The 24,247-nt window shown below is 46.3% G+C and overlaps 2 protein-coding genes across 3 annotated transcripts in view; one reads left to right on the top strand and one right to left on the bottom strand.

The window, feature by feature from the left end:
* The window catches only part of NT5C2 (5'-nucleotidase, cytosolic II), a 125,451-nt gene extending 116,410 nt beyond the window's left edge, over positions 1-9,041 (bottom strand). For both annotated transcript variants that reach the window (XM_084763208.1, XM_084763209.1), the window contains exon 1: positions 8,902-9,041. In XM_084763208.1, the coding sequence (XP_084619334.1) occupies positions 8,902-8,960 (59 nt within the window). In that variant the 5' untranslated portion in view covers positions 8,961-9,041. The remainder of the gene's footprint in view (positions 1-8,901) is intronic.
* On the top strand, positions 8,959-21,103 carry INA (internexin neuronal intermediate filament protein alpha; the record flags this gene model as incomplete). Its single annotated transcript, XM_084763262.1, has 3 exons — positions 8,959-10,023; positions 16,837-16,961; positions 19,156-21,103. 3 exons carry the CDS (start codon positions 8,959-8,961, stop codon positions 19,469-19,471), a joined length of 1,506 nt encoding a protein of 501 aa, XP_084619388.1. The 3' UTR covers positions 19,472-21,103.
* Between the last annotated feature and the right edge of the window lie 3,144 nt (positions 21,104-24,247).

Here is a 24,247-nt window from a genome sequence, read left to right as displayed (position 1 = left end):
TTTTCTATTCAAAGTAGAATGCTTTTTTTTTTTTTAAACAGTCGCTTATTTTGTGAAGGGCAGGATGCATATATGCATCCGAGAAGACATGTGGAGATCACAGAACAGCTTTCCAGAGCCCATTTTCCAAGAACCAGCAACCTTTCCAATTCATTCTGATTCCAGCTCTGTGATGTCTAAAAACCAGGTACCCACCACAACCAAATGTTCGAATCCATTAGGAGAGGAAGGAGGAGGAGGAAGAGGAAAGGCGGGAAGAAAGTGAGGAGGAAAGAAGCTGACACCCAGGGATGAAAGTCTGGAGCTGTCCAGGGTACTGAACAGGAGCTGACCTATACACACGTCCTCTGTCCCCCTCAGCTGAGGCTCAGAAACTCAGGTGCAGCCTAGCCTAAGGCTTCGAAGTAGAAAAATGAAGAGAAACCCCTAAAGATGAGAGAAAGGGGAAAGAGGTGTCGGGGGGGGGGGGAGTAAGCATGCAAAGACAGATAAGTTTAAGCACTAAGAAACTGCCTGTGCTGGCTAGTTTTATGTTACCTTGACACTAGCTACAATTATTTTGGAAGATGAACCCTTAACTGAGAAAATGTCCCACCAGACCAGCCTGTAAGAAAGCCTGTAGAGCATCTTCTTGATTGCTGATTGCTGTAGGAGGGTCCATGCCACTGTGGATGGTGCTGCCTCTAGGGAGGGGATCCAGGTAAGAAGGTAGGCTGAGCAAGCCGTGAGAGCAAGCCAGCAAGCAGCGCCCCTCCATGGCCTCTGCATCAGCCAGGTCCCATCCTGTTTGAGTTCCTGCCTTGACTTTCCCTTACCTGGAAAAGTTAGCAGAGTAACCCTTTCCTCCCCAAGTTGCTTTTGGTCATGTGCCTTTACCACAGCAATAGAAACCATAATCAAAACACTGCTGAAGTATAAACACACAAAAAAATTTTTGTTTCAATTTATCTTTTAAATAATAATGGCTAGGGGCTTGAAGAGATGGCTCACTGGTTAAGAGCACTGGCTGCTCTTCCAGAGGACCCAGGTTCAATTCCCAGCAGCCACACGACAGCTCACAACTGACGATAACTCCAGTTCCAGGGGATCGATGCCCTCTTCTGTCCTGTATGAACACTAAGCAAGCATGTAGGCTAAATACCGATACATATAAATATTTTTTAATCTCAAAAAATAATAATAGTTAACAAAAAAATCTCAAATACCCTATGAAAAAGCATGTGACATTTATGTATACGAAAAGGCTACACATCAAACAACACAATTATATAAACACAAATTTGTATGCAAAACTACAACAATATTAGTGAACTATTACTATCAAGTGAGTTATCCAAAACACCCAAATGGCTAGCCTTTTCTTTTCTTTTTTAAGATTTATTTATTTACCATAAAGTGCTCTGCCTGCATGTACACTTGCAGGCCAGAAGAGGGCATCAGATTACATTATAGATGCGTGTGAGCCACTATGTGGTGGCTGGGAATTGAACTCAGGACCTCTGGAAGAACAATCAATGCCTTAACCTCTGAGGCATCTCTCCAGCCTGACTAGCCTTTTCTTAACAAGGAAACCAAAACTAAAACAAAAACCTATGGATGCCACTGAAGACCAACAAGAGAATCAACAAATTAACATATATGTAATATACATAAGTAGTCCCAACAAACTATACAATAATTAAAAAGGTCTGTATGACCTGAGGAAAAATACTTCATGTAATGAAAAAACTGTTACAAGTACAGCCTGACATAATCCTAGCATTTGGGAGGCTGGGGCATGAAGAGTTTGAAGCCAGCCTGGTGTGTGTGTGTGTGTGTGTGTGTGTGTGTGTAGTTCAATAAATAATATGTGTCACATGAATATATTTTTTTACTATATTTATTTTTTAAATTAAACTACTCAAGAAAAGCAGTTACTCCAAGAAAAGCAGTGCCAAGGTTCAGTAACTATGCTAGGTGACTACAGCAACATCATGACCAAAAGCATCTCTTTAAGCCTTTCTAGTGCAAGTGTGAGCTCCGACCTTCCGCTGTTACTCTAAAACAGGAAGGCCTCCCTAGTGTTGGCTAGATAGGTCATGACCAGACACTGTTAGACTGAAAGTTGCTGGATCAACCCTGGATTTAGATGATACATTCCTTTTGTCTACCTTATCTGTCAGTCTATGTATCTATCTATTAATCAACTTTCTGAACTTATTTTGAAAAAACTAAACCCTGAGAAAACTTTCAAGTTAGCTTTAACACAATAAACATATGTGCACCCCTGCACTAAACTCACAAACCATTAACTCTGCGCTACTTCTGTTTTACCTCCTCCGTGTGCATGCATGTACGCACGTGTGTATGCGTGCACATGTGTGTGTTTGTGTGTGTGCATGCTACTTTTGTCAAACATTTGAAGGTGACATAAACTTCATGATTGAAACCCTAAATGCCCCAACATGTACATTTACCTATATTTATATATGTCGTACTCTGACATAGTTTAATGCTCTCAAGAAGTTACAAAAATAGTACAAGAAGTTCCCACGTCCTGCTCACCAGGCTCCCTACGAAAACTTATATAACCAGAGTACTCATCAAAAGCAGGAAAATGACAGTATACCGATTCAGCTACAGACCTTATTTGGAGAGTGAGCTTGCTCTCTCTCCCTCTCTCTCTCTCTCCCTCTCATTCTTGTCATGTATACACATTTAAGTAACAGAACTATCCCTTCACACATAAAATACTCCCTCACATTACCTAACAGTACATCGCTGCTGAGCCATAACCCTGTCAATCATTATTATCTTAACACTTCAGACTAATGGAAGTGGAATATCAAAATATATAATATTTAAACTTTTTTCACTCAGCAAAGTGTTTGTTTATGAAATATACAGCCCACACGAACCTGGAACTTGCCTGGTAGCCCAGTGTCCTGCTGGATGGAATCATAGCCATGTGCCTGAGGCACCCAGGTCATCATGTGTAGCAGGAGTTCATTCTCCTGAGTCCTGAGTAACGTCTTACTGTATGTGAGATGTGTTTAGCCAGTCATCCGTGGGAACCTTGCATCACAGGCTTCTGGGTGTTTACTGTGTTAGTCGATTATAAACGAAGCTGTTACGAACACTTATGGCCACACTTTCTCGTGAACGTCGGTTCCTTTTTTAGGGTAACCACCAAGGTGTCTCCCTGGAGCAGCTGTACCATTTTGGGTTTCCACCTGTTCTGAATGTCCTGCGTAGGCATGGACACTGGGGTAGGTATGGAATGTCACATCATTCTTGTTGTACTTCGCACTCTGAGCTGCTGATGGTGAACCCATTTCCATGTGCCCATTTGCCCTTTGTTAAAATACCTGTTGAAGCCGGGCGTGGTGGCGCACGCCTTTAATCCCAGCACTCAGGAGGCAGAGGCAGGCGGATCACTGTGAGTTCGAGGCCAGCCTGGTCTACAAAGTGAGTCCAGGACAGCCAGGGCTACACAGAGAAACCCTGTCTCGAAAAACCAAAAGAAAAAAAAAACAACAACAAAAAAACCTGTTGAGGCCAGGCAGTGGTGGCACACACCTGTGATCCCAGCACTCTGGGAGGCAGAGGCAGGGAGATCTCTGTGAGTTCGAGGCCAGCCTGGTCTACCGAGTGAGTCCAGGACAGCCAGTGCTACACAGAGAAAAACCGTCTCAGGGGGAAAAATCTGTTGAGGACTCTTTTCTACTTTGGCTTGGAACATGTTTTCTTACTGCTTTGTTTGAAGAGTTCTTCATATATCCTAGACACAAATCCCTTCCTGAGACTTGTAAATATATTCTGCCCGTCTGGCTTGTCTTTTCATTTCTTGTTGTTTTGTTTGTTTTTCAAGGGTTTCTCTGTGTAGTTTGGCTGTCCTGGACTCACTTTGTAGACCAGGCTGGCCTCGAACTCACAGAGATCTGCCTGCCTCTGCCTCCTCAAGTGCTGGGATTAAAGGCGTGCGCCACCCCCCCCCCTCTGTCTCTGTCTCTCTCTCTCTCTCTCTCTCTCTCTGCCTTTTCATTTTTCTAACAGAGCCTTTTAGAGAGAGTACAAGGCTTTTAATTTTGATGAAGTCAAATTTATTGATTTTTTTTTTCATTTCTGGATCTCCTTTTTGGTGTCAGGCCAAAGCCTTTCACGGCAGTTGTACTTTCTTCCCCCTCACTACACAAGCCTTTAATACTGTAATACAAGCTGAGAAGGGGATATAAATGTAGAGGGGGGGCAAGGAGCCCTCAGCTCATATTAGAATAACCCCAGCAGATGCTATGTAATCATGAGTCATGTTAGTGCTGCAGAGGGAAGGCTGTGCAGATGGCGGAGGACGGGGAAGAAAGGAGAGCTCACAGGGGCATGCAGCATTTTACATTGCAGATAACAAGGAAGGATTCATGGAGAAAGTAACATTTGAGCCTGATGGCTTAGTGGGTAGAGTGGCTTGCCTCGCGAGTCCAAAGACCCAGTTCCAATCCCTGGAACCACATTAAAAACTGGATGTGGCTGGGAAAGGTGGGTCACACTCAGAGTCAGAAACAGGAAGATCTCTGTGAGTCTGAGGCCAGCCTGGACCACAAAGCAAGTTCCAGGCTAGACGGAATAACATGGTGAGTCAGTCTGTGTGTCTGTGTGTCTGTGTGTGTGTGTCTGTCTGTCTGTCTGTCTGTCTCTCTCTCTCTCTCTCTCTCTCTCACACACACACACACACACACACACACACACACACACACAATCTGTAATCCCAACACTCTTTCAGGAGGATGGAGACAGAGCAAGTGCCCAGAAGCTTGTGGACTAGCTTCCTGAGGTAAGCAAAAACAAGAGAGAGACCCTGCCTGAATAAAGTGAAAGGTGACATCAGCTTCTGAAAGTTGTCCTCTAAACCTCCACAGATGCGCGTGGCACATGCATATCCACACACACACATATCCACATATAGACCTTGAGTAAATAAAATGCCACACTAAGCCAGGCAGCAGTTGGGAGGCTGAGGTTGGATTCCTGAGAGCGCAAGCCAGCCTGGGCTGCATAGCAATGTGCTATCTCACAGTTTAAGTGTGGGGGAGGGAAACACCACAGTGAAACCCATTAAACCCATTAAAATTAATGTCAGGGAGCTGGGAGTGTAACTGAGTTGGTAGGATGTTTATTTAGCATGCATGAGGCCTGGCTTGCCCAGCTCTGCGTAACCTGGGGATGGGGGCATACACCTGTACCTCCATCACTTTAGAGGAAGCAGGAGGATCAGAAGTTCAAGGTCATTCTCTCTTTTTTTTATTGTTTTTATTTATTTATTTGGCATATGCATTTATATTATTAGACGTAAGTAGAAAATTTACATACCGTAAGAACCACGAAACAACCAGGGACCGTGTGAATGTTACATTCAAGGTGTTTTTGGCTAATTGCATTTGACAATCATGTAGAGTTAGCCTGTCTTGTTGTCAAAGAATCTTAAAATAGTAAAAGCTTCTTAAGTGCCATATTCTGTAGGTCTCTGAGGCTTTGAAGACTTTATCTAACTATCTTACCTTATCTATGTATATTCTTGTGATTAAAAATAGGCTGGTAGTTAACATGACCATAATTTGATCAACTAAGAAATGGTTTGTATTACTTAATTATCCTAGTCAGCCTGCAACAGTACTTTCCAGGCACTGGAAGTAAGCTTTGTATTGTAATTGAATTATATGGGTTCAGTGCCTCATATTAGAGAAGAAATATATAGAATGTGTGTAGAGAATAGTCTTAATTTTGAATTCTATATCAATGTATCAAAGTTAATCTTATTTTGTATTAATATACAAAGTTCTATACCAATGAAATAAAGATAACCTTTTTTGTTAGTAATAAGTAAGGCCTTAGGTTGAGGAGTAGGTTTAATAATCTACTTTTTATCCTATCATCCCTATATATTTCTATACACTGCCCCCCTTTTTTCTTTTCAACCCCTGTCTCCATATCTACAAGGACTTCTATTAAGCCTGGAATTTCTCAACATTTGGAAATGTTGGACTACAAATGCTATTACTGGCTTGATTAACCATGTTCCCCAATTTTATTCCAGCCCTTACAAAGGTACTATTTGCCCCAAATCAGCCAGAAGAAACCCAAAGAGAATGACGCCCCATTTCCCCTAAGGGGGCCTGGGTAGGTTTGTTTGCTCTCTTGGGCTACAGATTCTTATTTTCATTGGGAGTTGCTTGTAAGCTATGATTGGCCTTATTCAGAGAGACAACGAGGCTGGACTCAGGGATGGCTCTCTTCCTCTACCTTTCAAGGTCATTCTAAACACCATGTAATACATTTGAAGCCAGCCTAGTCAGCAAGAGACCCTGTCCCAAAAAGTTAATTTTAAAAAGTAGATTTTCAGGCTGGGTGGTGGTGACGGATGTCTTAAGGCAGAAGCAGGTGGATCTCTATGAGCTCCAGGCCAGCCTGGTCTACAGAGGAAGTTCCAGGACAGCGAGGATACACAGAGAAACTCTTGTCTTGAAAAAAAAAAAGTAGTTCCATTTAAGGCTCTTGATGTACCATGAAGAGCTTGGTTGATGAGTCAACCATCCACGGCTACCAGGTACACTGAGGTTATAACATTTTTGATTTTCTATATGAGAATAAAAAAGCTAAATGTGTAAATAAAATTGTAACATTAAAACATATTTCACACACACACACAAATGAATTTCAGCTGGGTATGGTAGCACATGCCTTTAATCCCAGCAGTTGGGAAGCAGAGGCAGGTAGATTTGTATGAGTTCCAGGACAGCCAGGGCTACATAGAGAACTATCTCAAAAGTAAATAAATAAATAAAAAATTTTAAAAATCACTGCAGTAGTTGATAGTAGAGGCACAGGAAGAAATTCCAAGAAAAGAGAAGCATATAACTGAGGGCAGAGGTAGAAGTCAAAATCAAAATGTGGGGAGGGTGACCCCAGAGGAGGACCACTTGTTTATTTATTTGTTTCTTTATGGTTGTTTGAGACAAATTTGCTACATAGACCAGGCTGGCCATCACCCTGCTGTGTAACCCAGGCTCACCTTGAACTCAGAATCCTCCAGCCTTGGTCTCCTGTTTGGGATCACAGGCATACACCCTCATGCTCTGCCTACTTACATTTTTAAAAGAAAGATATTGTTATGTCACACAGGCTAGCTCTGACTCCTAAACCCATGCGGCTCCTCGGCCTTCACCTCCAGAACAGCTGAGCATTGAGCACCCTACGCAAGCTCACTCTAGATAAAAAGTGACCAGTGAGCATTCATGAGGCACCAGGTACCAAAAGGCCACTGCAGCAGAATTAGAGTTAGACCTCACCACCACAGGTCAGGTCTTTGGTTCCATCCTCCTCCCAGTCCCCGCCCCTTACTCATCCCCGCCCCTTACTCACTCATCCCCGCCCCCTTACTCATCCCCGTCCCTTACGCACCTGCTCCAGTGCCTGGCACATATGCAGCATTCGATGAATGATAAGGAAACAGGACAGCGGTGGCACAAACCCAGGGGAATATGCTCCGGTGTCTTATAAAATGCTTTGCCTCTTACTTTTAGAGTCCTCTCGAGGTAATACATCTCTTTCCTGGGGTGAAACAAAATTCATTCTAGAACCCCAAGATCAAAAAAAGGTGGCAAGAGCCAGTTGTGCTGGGCCACACTGATAACTGCTGCATCTGGGAGGCAGAGGCAGGAGGATTGTCAGGAGCTCAAGGCCATCTTAGACTGTGGAGTGAGTACCAGACCAGCCTGAGCGACTGCAGGAACCGAGTGAGACATCAGAACAAACAAATGTACGTGTGGAATTCTGAACTACAGAGCAAGAGGCTTCCCACTTCCCTCGGTGGTGCCATAGGCTAGAAGGGACACTCAGACAAGCGTCCCATCTTTCAGGCCCCCACTCTTTGTTCTCACTGGGAGGGACGGCAGGGGCTGGGCACTAAAAAGTAAAACTCAACCAATCCAGTTTCTTTTTAGATGAAACCTCCTGGTTAAAAAGCTCATTTTTGAAACGTTTAAAATCTAATGTGTGGTAGGTGGTGGTGATGGTGGTGGTGGTGATGGTGGTAGTGGTGGTGGAGGAGGAGGAGGAGGAGGAGGAGGAGGAGGAGGAGGAGGAGGAGGAGGAGGAGGAGCTGCTGCTGGTGCTGGTTTTCTGTTTGTTCAAACCAAAGCCTGTAGCCTCCTTTCTACCACCCTGTGGTCCTGGCGATCGCCATCAATGGAAGCCTGAAAATGAACCGGGCTAATTCTCAACGCTTTGTCCTTTTCCAGGCCTGGCCTCTTTCCCCCTCCGGAACCCTTTTCACCCTTGGAATCTCAGGCTCTTGTTCTTCACTGATGTCCCAGAGCCTCTCAGGCTCTCAGATTCTACCGGAATGTTCGCTGAAGTGGACCCACTTTCCCTGCTGAGAACTGGGAGACTCCTAAAGCGGGAGATAAGAGGGGGCGGGGGAGGGGGGGGCCGGGACTGCCCGATCTGCCTGAGGCAAGGAACAGGGCTTCATCCTTGAGAACCTTGGACTGCAGATGAGAATAGAGGACACCTTCCAGAAAACCTTACTCTCCACGGGAGATAAAGGCATAAGGAAGGACAGGCTCTGAAGCCACCAAAGAGATGAGTGCTCTCGGCTGGGAAGCCACGGTTGCCTGGGCACTGCCTCCCCTCCGGTCGTTCCCCAGGCAGATTCTAGGGGCACAGGAGCCGCAGCCAGGGAGGGGCTCGCACGCAGAGGCGCCAGGTCGGTGGCGCGCAGCTGCGGTGGCACTGCGCTTCCCCGCCCCCGCAGGCCCCCCTTCTCTCCCGGGCTAGATCTGGAGATGAAGCTCCGCCCCTAGCGCGTCGCCCCAGCCCCGAGCCTTAAAAGCCCCGCACACCGCCCCGCCGCACCCAGCCTTGCCGCACCTTCGCGTCCTCGCCAGGTCCCGCCGTAGCCGCGCGCCCGGCCCCGACCCCGGCACCATGAGCTTCGGATCGGAGCACTACTTGTGCTCCGCCTCTTCCTACCGCAAGGTGTTCGGGGACGGCTCGCGCCTGTCCTCGCGCCTCTCCGGGCCCGGAGGCTCCAGCAGTTTCCGCTCTCAGTCGCTGTCCCGCAGCAATGTGGCCTCTACCGCCGCCTGCTCGTCGGCCTCGTCCCTCGGCCTGGGCCTTGCCTACCGCCGGCTGCCCGCCTCCGACGGGCTGGACCTGAGCCAAGCGGCGGCGCGCACCAACGAGTACAAGATCATCCGCACTAACGAGAAGGAGCAGCTGCAGGGCCTCAACGATCGCTTCGCGGTGTTCATCGAGAAGGTGCACCAGCTGGAGACGCAGAACCGCGCGCTCGAGGCCGAGCTGGCTGCGCTGCGGCAGCGCCACGCCGAGCCGTCGCGCGTCGGCGAGCTCTTCCAGCGCGAGCTGCGCGACCTGCGCGCGCAGCTGGAGGAGGCGAGCTCGGCGCGCGCGCAGGCCCTGCTGGAGCGCGATGGGCTAGCCGAGGAGGTGCAGCGGCTTCGGGCGCGCTGCGAGGAGGAGAGCCGCGGGCGCGAAGGCGCCGAGCGCGCCCTGAAGGCGCAGCAGCGCGACGTGGACGGCGCCACGCTGGCCCGCCTCGATCTGGAGAAGAAGGTGGAGTCGCTGCTGGACGAGCTGGCCTTCGTGCGCCAGGTGCACGACGAGGAGGTCGCGGAGCTCCTGGCCACGCTGCAGGCGTCTTCGCAGGCCGCCGCCGAGGTGGACGTGGCTGTGGCTAAACCAGATCTGAGTTCGGCGCTCAGGGAGATCCGCGCCCAGTATGAGTCCCTGGCAGCTAAGAACCTGCAGTCGGCGGAGGAATGGTACAAGTCCAAGTTTGCCAACCTGAATGAGCAGGCAGCGCGCAGCACCGAAGCCATCCGAGCCAGCCGGGAGGAGATCCACGAGTACCGGCGCCAGCTCCAGGCACGCACCATTGAGATAGAGGGCCTGCGCGGGGCCAATGAGTCCCTGGAGAGGCAGATCTTGGAACTGGAGGAGCGGCACAGCGCCGAGGTGGCTGGCTACCAGGTAAGGGCTGGGACGCTGCATAGGAAAGGGTGTCCTGTCCTTTTCTGCGCATAGCTGCGCTCCATGTAAACTGGGGCCCTGGGAAACCAAGGGAGGGGAAAGGGGGGAGAGAGAGGAGCGTTGGCTGGAGGGGTTGGCAAACAAACAAAAACCACCAAGTCTTCGCGCATGCAGCCTCAAATGGGAACTCCATGTGCCTGGAAGCGCTTCAACCCCTTGATGTCTCCGCACTCTAATTTGGGGGGTAGAGGAATTTTAGGAACCGAACCGAAGTCTTCATGCATATCCTACGTATATGCTGTAACACGGAGCTACCAACCCCACCTCCAGTGTCTTGTCTGAACTCTTCTAACAAAGGAGTCTGTAATCTTTTTTAGGAGTCAGAAACATCTAGCTGTGCCTCCCTGTCACCAAGAGTACAAACACAATAGCAGAACAGTCTGGACCAAAAATGAGCCCAGAGAAGGCAGGTAACAGCCTCTGCGTGGTCCGGCCCTTAAGCATCCTGTCTGTTTAATTGGCTTTGAAAAGCCTTTCTTGCGCCTTAGAATTGATATGTATAGAGGACGGCCCGCTTTACGGTTGGGAACTGGGCTCGTTTTCTTGAGTTTTGCTCTAAAAAGGAGTGGGATCTGGCATGATTAAGCTAGTAACACCTGCCTTGCCCCACCCTTGCCGTCCCCCCCCCCCCCACACACACACAGAGGCGCGCGCGTGCACGGTTCCCGTGTCCCTCTCCTGACAGTTCTAAGCAAGCTTTGAGCTAGTTCAGCTTGAAAAGGGCCGGGGCGCTGTCCGCGGTGCTGATCTTGTGTTCCTACCACTGCAGAAATGTCCCCTACTTTATTACGTTTCCAGACTGTCCCAGTTAGGAACGCTAGTCCTCAAGGCAATTAACTTCCTCTTCTTCTTTTTCGTTCTTTCTTTCTTTTTTTTTTTAATTCTATAACACAATCAGTCAAAGTTCATCCTGTAGGCAGCATCAATTTTCGCCTCCATGGCTGGCTTTGCACTTAACAAAAAAAAACCTTTTAATCTGCCCCACGGCTGTAAGGTTCCACTTGAAAATTCTTATCAACTTAGCATTTGTTCAACCTAAGTGCACGTGGCAAATTACAGAGATGGTTTCTTTGTTATAGGCGGCATTTTCCCCCCATCTTTCCTGCCCCTGTAAGCTCTGTGGAGAAGATGATTGGCTCTTTCTTCCCAACAAAGGCCAGTGTGTCCTCAGTTTCACTACATTGAACATTCTGGGCTTTTGACTACAGAGGGCATGGGGACAGAAGACAGAATGAATCAAAAATGTAGGAAAAACACAAAATTACATGGTTTAAGTACAAGGAACAATAAAAGCTCTTTTGAATGTCAATAATTCAGAAACTTCAAATAATTTATTCTACCTGGGATTGATTTTACATTTGATGAAATTAATGTGTTTGGGGAACATTAATAAAAATGGAACTGAGAAATGGCATATTTCAAAAGTCAGAAGGTAAGGCATGATTGATTTTCAGCATTTACTATCCATTATGAATGACTCCCTCTCATAGGGGAAAGGCCTGTTTGAGATGTGTGTCTGTTTGTCTTACACCACAGTATTATTCAAATAAATATTCATGTTTGGATACGAAATCTGTAAGTCGAACTTCTCAGTATGTGCCCAAGGTCCTGGGTGGTCTGAATGAATCACATTTAATTAATATTTCTTCTTTTCTTCCAGAAGCCTCAAATGTTGAGTTAGGCAGTCAGTCCTCTTGAGTGTTTCCACAAAAAGGGTGACCTACCCCAAACTGTCAGCTAAACTGGGCTTTGCCATGCCCTCCTCCTTCTTGCCAATCTCTTATGCTGTCAGATGCAGCAGTTGGGTGGCTTGTTTTCTCTAAAATACAGGCTTTCTGTGGTGGAAAATAGTAGGGTTGTCTAGATATGGCCTGCAGGAGACAAAGGACAAGAGAAACCTCTGCAGCTCTGCAGCACTGTCCCCATCGGCTTTAGCCTTAGGAGCCTCTGTGGGCCTGCTGAGCAGAGGAGGAGGCCAGACAACACAAAGCTGGTTCCCACCCCTTGGGACCCACTGCTGGGGTGGGGCTCAGAGTCAGACCTGCAAACACTAAGCCCGTGGCTCCTGTTGTCCTCCAACAATCTAAATGCGGGTTGAAGTGGAAAGCCATTGCCTTTTTGTCCTTTTACCCAGCCTCCCTTTCACTGCAGTAGCCCTGGGAGGTGTTCTTTCTTTCTGGTTCAGAGACTCGCAGTGAGCACTCTTTTCCTTTACAAGCATTTGGGTCCTTTCAAAGACAAGAGAAAGTGCCCATCAAAAGTCATTTTCCCTGCCCCAGAGAGCTGATAGCCTATTTGGAGATGGAACGCTTGATATACTTTGAAAAGGACAAAGACTGATTCAAGGTGACACAGTCAGCGAACAATAGGAAGAACTAGGCTGTTGTGTTATAGGCCAGAGGCAGCCACTTCGCATGGGAAAGCAAGGCTTTCCGTGTTTTCTGATAGAGGACTCTGGTCCCTCCCTGCATAGCCGGGGCACCACCACCATTAGAACCTCTGTCGATAGTAAACCTGTGCAGAGCCAGTCTCGGGGGGACTGGCTTCCAGACCTGTGCTGTGGACACCTTAAGAAGCCAGCGCTTTCCTTGAAAGGCCTTGCTGAGCAGTCGGGATCACTGCTACTTAATGTTCCCTAGGGAGGTAAGCCAAGCCTCCTCTCCAGCATGAGATTGGAGCCCCGCCTAATTAAATTAATTGGAGCCCTTCCTAATAGCAGGAAGGGTCTGGCTCTTGGGAGACCGGAGATGGCAGTGGCTACATATAAATCTATAGCTTGATAGATCCATTTCTGAGATTAGGGTTCAAGGGAGGAGGGAAAAAAAAATCTCATTTTTTTGAAAGCTGGCCCTGTCCCCACCCCATCTCACCCTATTACTGTCACCTGGACCACTGCCACAGCTTCTTTACAGGGACACATTTAAAGCAGTTATCCAAAACTCCACCACACACCAAGGCCAAGAAGCAGCTTTTTCAAGAGAGATTTTTTTTTTTTCAGACCACTCCAAGAAATGGATTCAGTATTTCTTAGGTAGCGCCAGGAATATGCTTTTTATTCTATTTTTGGAGACTTGAGTTTTCCTGTGTGGCATGAGCTGGGATTGGATTTGCAGTGCTCCTGCCTTCGTCCTTCAAGTGTGCTCTGTATGCACGCCCCAGTGGAAGGGCGTACCATTTGTTCTCAGACCGGCTGGGGAGCATCTTGACTTAAACCACATTTTCTAGTAAAGGCTGATTTTAGAGGATGGCAGAAGACAAGGATAAAGCAAGACAGAGTGAAAATAGGGACATGTGGTTCCTGTAAGTGACCACCCATTAAAACCCCCTCTCCCTATCTCTCTGGTCATGGAGATCATGCAGTAGTTCTGTAGGGCCTGCACTTCCGCTTGTCCAGCTGAGGTCTCCCCGGTCCACCTGCAACGTAAGGAAATGGACAGTGCATTTCTTTACTACAGACGCTAGTGCAGCCATGCGTTGTCTGCTTTCCAACCAGCCCCCGTCCAGCCTTGGGCCAGATGCTTAGCTGCTCCAGGAGAGACCTCAGCTGGAGCTGGGAGTGCCTCCTCTCTCCTGCCCTCCAAGCCAAGCCAGCAGCTGCTGCATGGTTGGGGGAGGGGGCAGGCTGCAGCGCTCTGCTCACCATTTGCCCCCTAGAGGCCATCTTTGGCAGGCCTTGTGAAGGGCAGCAAGAGAGGCCAGTACCGGAGGAGTGTGCAAACAAAGAGCCTAGAGCTTGGCGAGCAGTGAGCAGTTCAGTCAGGTCCTCTGAAAGCAGCAGGGCTGCACTTTTTGTCAACACTGATCCATAAAGTCACCGTGTGGAATGGATAACATACAAGCGCAAGAAACTCTTACCCGCCTAGAACTCAGCTCCCCAGCAGCCTCTTGTTCCAAAACAGCTATGACATCGAAGCACTTTTTAATAAACGATCAAACTAACCTGCTGGGACAAAACATCTACCTCTAAACCACATATTGGGAAGCTGGCCCCACTGATGCCCCCATACTAGCTTTTATGTTTGTTTGTTTGTTTGTTTGTTTGTTTTGTTTTTGAGATAGGGTTTCTCTGTGTAACAGCTCTATCTGTTCTGGAACTCGCTCTGTAGACCAGGCTGGCGGGCTGGGATTAAAGGCATGTGCCACCACTGCCCGGCCCTAACCATTCTTTTTTTTTTTTTTTTTTTTTTTAGTATTTTGAGACAAGGTTTATCTTGGCTGTCCTAGGCTTGCTTTGTAGACCAGGCTGACCTCGAACTCACAGTGATCTGCCTGCCTCTGCCTCCCGAGTGCTGGGATTAAAGGTGTGTGCCACCATGCCCAGTTTACCCTAGCCATTCTTAACATGATTCTAAAGAGAGACGATTTTTTATTTGGGTTTCAAACCAGTAGATTGGAGACCATTAGAGTGAGGCATTGTCCAGAACTGCAAAATGAAGATAAACACTGCTCTCTGGAACCATTTAGGTAGAAATAAACACCCCAAATATATCTAAAATATGACAGACATGAAATTATAGAAAAATTAACATAATTTTCATGATCCTTGATTGCTGAGAAAGATTGTATTATGTTTAATCTCCTAATAATAAGTCTTATTCTCCACTTTAAAATGGCTTTATTTGCCAGGCAGTGATGGCTCACGCCTTTAATCCCAGCACTCGGGAGGTAGAGGCAGGCAGATTGCTGTGAGTTCGAGGCCAGCCTGGTCTACAAAGTGAGTCCAAGACAGCCAAGGCTGCACAGAGAAACCCTGTCTCAAAAAACCAAAATAAATAAATTAATTAAATGGCTTTATTCAGATTTTCATTTTGAGGGATGTTTGCAAAATAGCTTAGTGAGTAAAGGCACTTGCTGCCAACTCTGACAACCTGAGTGGATACCCAACCCCCACATGGTGGAAAGAAAGAACAGACTCCATACTCACCCCCAGAACTCATGTGGTGGAAAGATAGATCCGACTCCTACAAGGTGCCCTCTGGTTTCCACATATCTCTTGTGACACATACATGCCCACACACATAAACAAATAAAGAAATATATGCAAAAAATTCAAATTTGACAATTTTTTTAATCTGATGCTTTGAGGAATATGAAATCACCTATCCAACATTAAGTTTTTATTATATATAAGGCTGGAAAGATGGCTTAGTGGTTAGAGGTGTGGGCTACTCTTGCAGGAGACCTGTATCAGGTGGCTCACAATGCCTCTAACTCCAGCTCCAGAATGTCTCTTAACTCTATGGTTACCTAAACTCACACAAACAGGCATGCAAACAAACATATGTATGTATATATACACAAACACCGTCACATAACGTTTTAGTGTTTTCTTTATTTTTTTCGATTTTTATGTGCATTGGTGTTTTGCCTGCATGTATATCTGAGTGAGGGTGTTGGGTCCCCTGCAGCTGAGGTTACAGACAGCTGTGAGCCACCATATGGTTGCTGGGAATTGAACCCAGGTCCTCTAGAAGAGCAGCCAGTGCTCTTAACTGCTGAGCCATCTCTCCAGCCCTCACCTATATATAATTTAAAATAAAATCTTTTGAAAGTTTTCATTATATACACTAATAATATATCATATGATATTCATTTTGACCTAAGGAGTTAAGGGATGGATCATCATTAATTTATCCTTATTATCAAAATAGTAGAACCTCATGTTATTCACAGTAATAAAAACTACTCACATTTATTGGGTCCTCCCTATATGTCATGATGGTCTACTAACTTGTTTAGCAAATATTAGAACTCATCTTCTTGTTTGTTTGGTTGGTTTTTGTTTTGTTTTTTGAGACAGGGTTTCTCTGTGGTTGTCCTGGACTCACTTTGTAGACCAGGCTAACCTCAAACTCACAGAGATCCACCTGCCTTTGCCTCCTGAGTGCTGGGATTAAAGTCATGCATCAGCACTTCCAGCTAGAACTCATTTTTAACTTTTCCTTTTAGACAGGGTTTCTCTGTGTAGCCCTAGCTGTCCTAGATGTGCTTTGTAGCCAAGGCTGGCTTCAAACTCACAGCAATCCACCTGCCCTGCCTCCCAGTGCTGGGATTAAAGGTGTGCCACAGCGCACCCTGCTTAAGTCATCTCTTAACAGGCTTTGAAACATTGGAATGGTGGCTCATACCTTTAATCCCAGCACTCGAAGAAGAGGCAGTCGGATATCTGTGAGTTCAAGGCCAGCCTGGTCTACATTTTGAGTTCTAGACCATGCAGGGCTACAGAGTGAAATGCTGTCAAACACAAACAAACAAAATAAGCAAGAAAGGAGGTTTGTTTGTTTTAGCACATTTAGGTCTACAGAGATGGCCTGGTGGTTCAGAGCACTGGTTGTCCTTCCAGAGAGCCCAAGTTTGATTCCTAGCATCAACCTGGCAGCTCGCACCCATCTCTAACCCCAGCTCCAGGAGATCAGATGCCCTCTTGTGGACTTGGAGAGTCCTTGCTCAGATACATGCACACATACGCATATATACACAATTTTTAAAAATTAAAAAAAAAAAAACAAAGAAGGAAGGATCCATGAAACCACGTGTCCCTTGAGAGTTCCTGAATTTCCTAAGGATATTTAAGGGGAGACTGCAGATGCTGAGTCTGTACCCCAGAGCAAAGGAAACAGAATGGAGGCTGGACTGCTTTGTCGGTCCCTTACATGGTTGGAATATGCAGTCAGGGTTGGGATCCCTGCCTTAGGGAAATGTCCATGAATGTCTGCTGCTTTGTTGTAAGTGTTTTGGATATGTGCTTTCCAGGACAGCATTGGGCAGCTGGAGAGTGACCTGAGGAACACCAAGAGTGAGATGGCACGCCACCTTCGGGAATACCAGGACTTGCTCAATGTCAAAATGGCTCTTGACATTGAGATAGCAGCTTACAGGTACATGAGAGGGCATGTCCACCCCCACAAGACACACACTCACCTAGGAGCAATGCTGCTGTATACATGGTTCCGGGTAGCCTGTTTCTGACCAGTGAGGGAGGGTGAGGAAAGCCACCACTATCCAGTCTCGATGAGCTGAGCCCTCAGTCCCTCTAATTGAGTACATGTCAGCTTCACCTCGCTAATTCCAGAGTATTTTATATACCCCGTGGGGCACTTTACACGCTAACACAGGCTTCTAGAGGCAAAATGAAAGTGTCAGACTCTAAAAATGGTGGTTGGGGCTGGAGAGATGGCTTAGTGATTAAGAGCACATCCTGCTCTTATAGAGGACCTGGGTTTGATTCTCGGCACCCATGTCAGGTGGCTCACAGCTGCCTATAACTTGATCCAAGGGACTCTGACTCCTCTGGCCTCCTCAGGCATTTATAGTCTCCATCAAACCCACACATATAAGTACACAATTAAAAATAATAGAAATGAATCTTTAAAAAAATAAAAATACAGAGCCAGGCATGGTGGTGCATGTGGGAGGCAGAGGCATGCGGATCGCTGTGAGTTCGAGGCCAGCCTGGTCTACAAAGCAAGTCTAGGACAGTCAAGGCTACACAGAGAGACTCTGTCTCAAAAAATAAATAAATAAATAAACAAACAAATAAAAATAAAAATGCAACCAGGCATGGTAGCACACACCTTTAATCCCAGGACTAGAGAGGCAGAGGCAAGCGAATCTCTGTGAGTTCAAGGCCAGCCTGGTCTATAAAGGACAACCAAGGCTACACGGAGAAGCCCTGTCTCCAAAAACAAAAATAAATAAATAAATAAAAATACCAGTTAAACATAAAGTGATCCAAGCTAAGGTTTTCTCTTATATTTGTGTTCAAGGCACCATTGAAGTGAACATTTACCTTTTTAAAAAAAAAAAAAAGTAATACAGGTGCAGTTTTTTGAATGACCACTATGTGTCAGTATCAGGTCAACCACAGCCCATAACTCAAGGTCATGGTGTTAATAAGTGTTGGCCTAGTCTAGCCTCAACAGACGACTGCAACTTGATATGCAAATGTCGGCTGATGTCCATGGGAGGTGGCCTCTTTTCTGAAGAGAAAGGGAGGAGGAGTGAATTGGGGGAGGAGAAGAAGGGGTGGAACTGCAGTCAGGATTAAAGTAAATGAATAAATTTATTAAAGAAACTAATTAATTAGTTAAATACAAGTGAAAAAAAGTGGCAGCCCTCAGATTCAACCTCAGATCAGTGTGGACATTTTTAATAAGAGATAGTTCATGAATTTACATGTCATCCTGGTTTTCTCTATATCATTGCAATCTTAGTATATGCGCTGCCTAGGCCAACTTTTTTTTTTTTTTTAGTTTTCCACTATGTATACCACCTACTTCAAAATAAGGGCCCCAGAGTATTTAACAGTATCGTGAGTTGATTTTTATTAAAAATAAAAAAAGATGATTAAAAACTTTTCGAGTTATGAGCTAGACATGGTGATGCTCACCTGTAATCTCAGGTGGACTAAGACAGTGAGAAGTTAAAGGGCAGCCTCAGCTACATACCAAGGCTACCCTGGGCTATAAGGGACCCCATCTCCAAAAACTAAAGAACAAACAAGCAAGCAACAACAAATACCCTATTAGAGTTATGCAGAGCAAGCCAAGGGAGCCGCTCTGAGCTCTAGGCTGAGTGGACACCGGTGTCTGAGGTTGTGTCATTTAAGGGCTCTGATCCCACTTGTTCTGTTCCCCTTGTGCCTTCATATGTGGAAAGGGCACGGCTCTCAAGTGTGCGCTGGCCCAGGCGCTAAGTTTCTCAGTCCTCTGTGGATTCTCACTTCCTTACCCCTTTATGGTTAAGGTGTTAATTAGGGAAATTACCTCTCTCCGGAGCTTTGTAGAGTCTAATTGACAAAAATGGGTGTCTGATGTGGCCAAGGGAGGGTTGTATGTTTTCCTGTAGGAAAACAGTTTGTGAATGGGACATGTTCCTTTGACAATACTTCAAACAGCACTGATACTGGAGAGAGCATTCCTACATGTGCATACTAATCAATATAGCATTACTGGCCTCCTGAAGAAACTGCAGTGTTCTTTGGAGTCAACTAAAAAAAGGACTGAAGGGTTAAGTTCTCTAAACAAAACTAGTAGTCTGGTTCCTAAGCACTTTTCTCTGTTGAATTAACAGGAAGCTGCTGGAAGGCGAAGAGACACGATTTAGCACCAGCGGATTAACCATTTCGGGGCTGAATCCACTTCCCAATCCCAGCTATTTGCTCCCTCCTAGAATCCTTAGCTCTACAACCTCCAAAGTCTCGTCCACTGGGCTGTCGCTGAAAAAGGAGGAGGAGGAAGAGGAGGAGGGGGCTTCTAAGGAAGCCTCTAAGAAGACATCCAAGATAGGGGAAAGTTTTGAAGAAACTCTGGAGGAAACGGTAATATCTACGAAGAAAACCGACAAGTCAAATATAGAAGACAATACCATCTCAAGCCAAAAAATGTAGTTCGATTGCTTAAAAAAAAGTTAATGCCTAAGAGGGAATGCACTGGCTCACTCACAGCTTACTCCCGAACCACACTACCACCGCTAGGGAATGTCTTCCAGGCTTCAGTGTCATAGTCAGGACCGAATTCTTGCTTTCTCCGCTAGGAAAGCCGCCCCTAGATGGAGCAGTCAGAGGAGTTCTCTAAGAAGGTAGCTTTCTCCCCCCACAGCTCAGGCTTCATAGTGACAGGCGACTCAGGTGCACAGGAAGTTCCATGGAGGTGCTAACTCTGGTCATCTTTCGCTGTGAGCCAAAATTACAGCCTGTTTGTGCACTATACCCCGCCAGTACCCAGCTATAGACTCTTCTATAGATGCCTAAACACTTAAAATCACTGCCGAGGACAAACTAGTGGTCCAGACACCATCACCCCAATCCTCTCTGACAGAGCTGAGTCACGAACGACAGGTGTTCCTCATGGGCACATTTCTTCCACTCTCCTCGACCCCGGATTTCCTTTTCTTCACCCAAGAGCAGGGCGAAAAGGCTAGTGCAGTATTCCCTTCTGAACACACGTAGAACTTACTCCCCGTTTAGTAGTCAAGTTAGATGCATGGTGACCATTTCTGTGATTTATCTAATAACTTATCCTTGCTCATTTCATGTCTTTTCACATCTGTAGCTTAAAAAAAAAAGACTAATGATAATGGCAGTGATTGATTATAAGGGTTTTCCTAAAATAAATAAAAGGGATCTCTAGATTTTAGGCTTTCAGCTGTCCAAGTCCAATTAGTGGGGGGAGGGGGGAAACTACCTTAAATGATGTAGCTTTTCACTTTAACTACAGAAGCACAGTGACAGGTGTGCTACGCTGTGGTTAAGCTGACCTTAGACTTAGTAGTATAAGGAAAGGAGGTAAGTACCTCTCTGAATGGGAAAAGCCAAGGTCTCTTCTGTGTTGGTGCCTGTGTAGTGGTGTAGAATTAGCTTTTCCCTGAGTCTACATAGTCCCCTTCCCATTAGTCCAGGTTCTCAAGAGGCCTTGCTTTTTAAGAGTGCTAAGTACAGGACATTTTATCCCCAGACACAATGCTACTGCCCAAAAGTGAAAAAATAAAAAATAAAAACAAACACTTCTGGTCAATCAACACCACCAGCAAATATTAAAAAAAAAAAAAAAGAAAGGAAATCTCTTTCTCAGACTCTTTCCCCAACAGTGTTACTTACATGCTTCAGTTGGTGGGTGTCCCTCCCCCCAAGGACAGGCAGAAAGCAGCAGTGAGGGTCCAGGAGGGATACGCACACTCCTCCCCCAACTCAAGGAGGCAGGCTGCAAAGTTAGCACCCAACTGTGGCACCCACGTGTCCTGTCTGCTCATGTGCCAAATCTGATGCTGGATTTGCCCTGCCTCTGCTCACTTTCATCACAGCTATAGGACTGTCTCTCCTGACCCCACCCACATCATCACAAGTGCTGTGCTGACACGGACATGACGCTTCTACTACTGAACTCTCATTCTAGCACGTGCTTCGATAGTGCAAGGAACTGAAAAGACACTTTCCTCTCCCTGACCCATGCCCTCTTGACCCCCAACATGTACTGTAAGACATTAGTAATATAAAAAAATTAAAAGTCATTCATCCCACCAACATGGTTCGTGTACCGTACTTTCTAATAGTTCCCTGAGGAAAGTGCCACTTTGTTTGACAGGTTGTCTGGCCCTGATTACATTTTATCTTCTGGGTTTGATGAGTTGCCACTAATCACCTGAACCGAGAGTGAGACGGCATTACCTGCATCTTGCAAATTGAGCGCAGTGGTAAATATGCCCGTAATCCCAGGACTCAGGAGGTTGACGTAGGAGAAGTACACATTTAATGTCAGCCTAGGCGACATACTGATTCCCTGACTCAAAAACAAGAAAAGAGGACCCGGAGATAGCTTGGTTGGTCAAAGTATTGACTTGCAAGCATGAGGACCAGAGTTTGATCCCAAAATCCCTATATTTGAAAAAAAAAAAAAAGCTGGGTGTTGATGGCGTATGCCTTTAATCTCAGCACTTCTGAGGCAGAGGCAGACACATCTCTTGAGTTTGAGGCCAGCCGGTCTACAGAGTGAGTTCCAGGACAGCCAGAGGTGCACAGAGAAAGCCTCTTTTGGTGGGGGAAGCCCTGGATGGTTGAGAGGCTAATAAACTGTGCCAGTGGCAAAGACCAGATTCAATGCCACAGGGTAAACTGAGTCAGGGCGTAGCTCATTGGCTGGCTGATCACCCAGCCGACTCTCTCTGAGGGTAACATTCCAGACTAGAACTGATTGCTACTGGCAGTGGCTTCCCCTGATTGTGGTGAGCTGAGGGCCCAGAGCTGGTGGCTTCCTGACAGGGGCTTCCACCTGATTGTGGCAAGTGGGGACTGGAGCTGATGGCTTTTAGCAGGGGTTTCCACTGTTGGTGGCCAACATCTAAAAAGAAAAGCAAAGAAGGAGAGAAACACACACACATACATACTTAGAGTTGATGAAGTAAGACAGACTCCAGCAGGTGTGTTCCAACAAGTTTCTAACAAGCTTCTCTAACTTCACACGCACAACCACACACACACACACATACATACATACATACATACATACATACATACTTACATACATACTTACATACATACATACATACATACTTACATACGTACATACATACATATTCACACATTGGGTGGATGGAGCAAACTCCAAAGAGCAAGTTGTAACCCAGCCTTACACACATATATACACATACACACATCTTTATGGATGGAAGAAGATTCCAACCTCTCTAGCTATTGTGTACACACACACACACACACACACACACACACACACACACACACACACACATATATGTACATTTGATGGATGGAACAAACTCCAAATAGCGAGTTCCAACAACTTTATTATTTTTTCCACAACTTATATATCCCTGCAAAATCTTTCTTTCTTTCTTTCTTTCTTTTTTTTTTCCGGAGACAGGGTTTCTCTGTGTAGCCATGGCTGTCCTAGACTCACTTTGTGGACCAGGCTGGCCTCGAACTCACAGTGATCTGCCTGCCTCTGCCTCCCAAGTGCTGGAATTAAAGGCAAAGAGACTAAAAAAGAAATCATCCTGCACAAAATAAAGATGTGTCAGGAAGTAGAGTGAGTGGGTGCCCGGAACGCATGAGGCACTGTGTTAAATCATGCAGCATAGCAATGATGGTGCATGTCTGTAATCCCAGCATTTCAGAAGTGAACACAGGAGGATCCAAAGGTTGAAAATAATCCTCAGCTACAAAGCGAGTTCAAAGCCAGCCTGTTCAAAAACACCAACAACAAAAGAGGAGGATCTTATTGATCTGATAAATGATTAAACCAAAACAACAGGAACATGGACAACATTCAGAAACATTACCCGAGAGGAAAGGAAGCAAGAGACATCGACTGACTGACAACAGGGCAAAAAACCAAGATCAGGTGATGGTGGAAAAGCCTGCTGCCAAAGTGAGCAGTGGTCCCCAGGGCGACTTCCAGACGCCTTAGGTTGAGGTCCCTTCCATCCTAAGATGTATGCAGTACGTGTTTGCCCATGCATGCATATGTGGATGCCAGAGGTCCATGCCAGATGTTGGCTCCCTCACTGAACCTGGAGCTTACTGACTCAGCTACCTTAGCCAGCCAGCGAGCTGCCACAACTGCTGTCTCTCCCTCCCCAGCACTGAGGTTACAGATACATGTCACCAAACCTGACTTTTTTTTTTTTATTAATGTGAGGTTTGTGTAGCAAGGACTTTACCCATCAAGCTGGTTCTTCTGGCCCTCTCTGCATTAACAGACTTATCTGTTAATACCTACTTAGTGTAATAACTGTCAAATAACATACCATACTAGATGGTAAGCATAGATATCTCATTTAAACCTCACACTCACTCTTCAGGCATAGCGTTTGTACTATACCTATTTTTACAAGCCAAGTGATAGACGCTCACAACAGCATGTTTCAGCCTAGATCCCTGTAAACTGTCACACTGTAAGTGGCTGAGCTAGGGTTTCGGTCTCCTATCTGACTCTACACAGCTCTCCCTTTTTCCAGGTGAGCATAGTGATGCTAAGCCTACAGCCCCAGAGCTTAGGAGGCTGTGGCAGCTGAATCCTCTCTTCCTCCTTAGGCTCACAGATCTCACAGAAGTTTGAGAACCCTTGGCAGCAGCAAGGCCCACGGGCAACCTGCTACATGTGCAGGGTCCTCAGCTTCTGCCTTCCTGCATGGTCATGATGCAGTAAGATACTCAAAACTGGTCTATCGTGGTCTGGGTCCAGTGTGCTGGCGCACGCTTGTAATGCCACCGGCTGAGAGGTAGAGACAAGAGGATCGAGAGTTCAAGACCATCCTTGGCTATTGTCTCAGTCAGTGTTCTATTGCTCTGAGGAGACACATGACCAAGGCTCATGAAAGAAAGGCTTTAAGTGAGGACTTGCTTAGGGTTTCGGTGGGTTAGTCCACTATCGTCGTGGTTGGAAGTGTGACAGCACACAGGCAGACATGGTGCGGGAGAAGGAGCTGAGAGGCTGAGAGGGAGTCTGGGCTTAGCATGGATTTTTGAAACCTCAAAGCCCACCCCTAGTGACACACTCCCACAAATAAGGTCACACTTACTAATCCTTGCTAATAGTGCCACTCCCTGGTGATCAAACATTCAAATCTATGGTCCTATTAGATCATTCTCATTCAAAAGTTTGAGGCCAGCCTGGGCTACATGAGACACCATCTCAACAAACAAAACAAA

Source organism: Acomys minous (assembly GCF_964271855.1).
Source record: "Acomys minous genome assembly, chromosome: 2".
Taxonomy (NCBI): Eukaryota; Metazoa; Chordata; class Mammalia; order Rodentia; family Muridae; genus Acomys; species Acomys minous.
The sequence above is the reverse complement of the archived record's forward strand: the minus strand, read 5'-3'. Positions and strand labels throughout refer to the sequence as shown.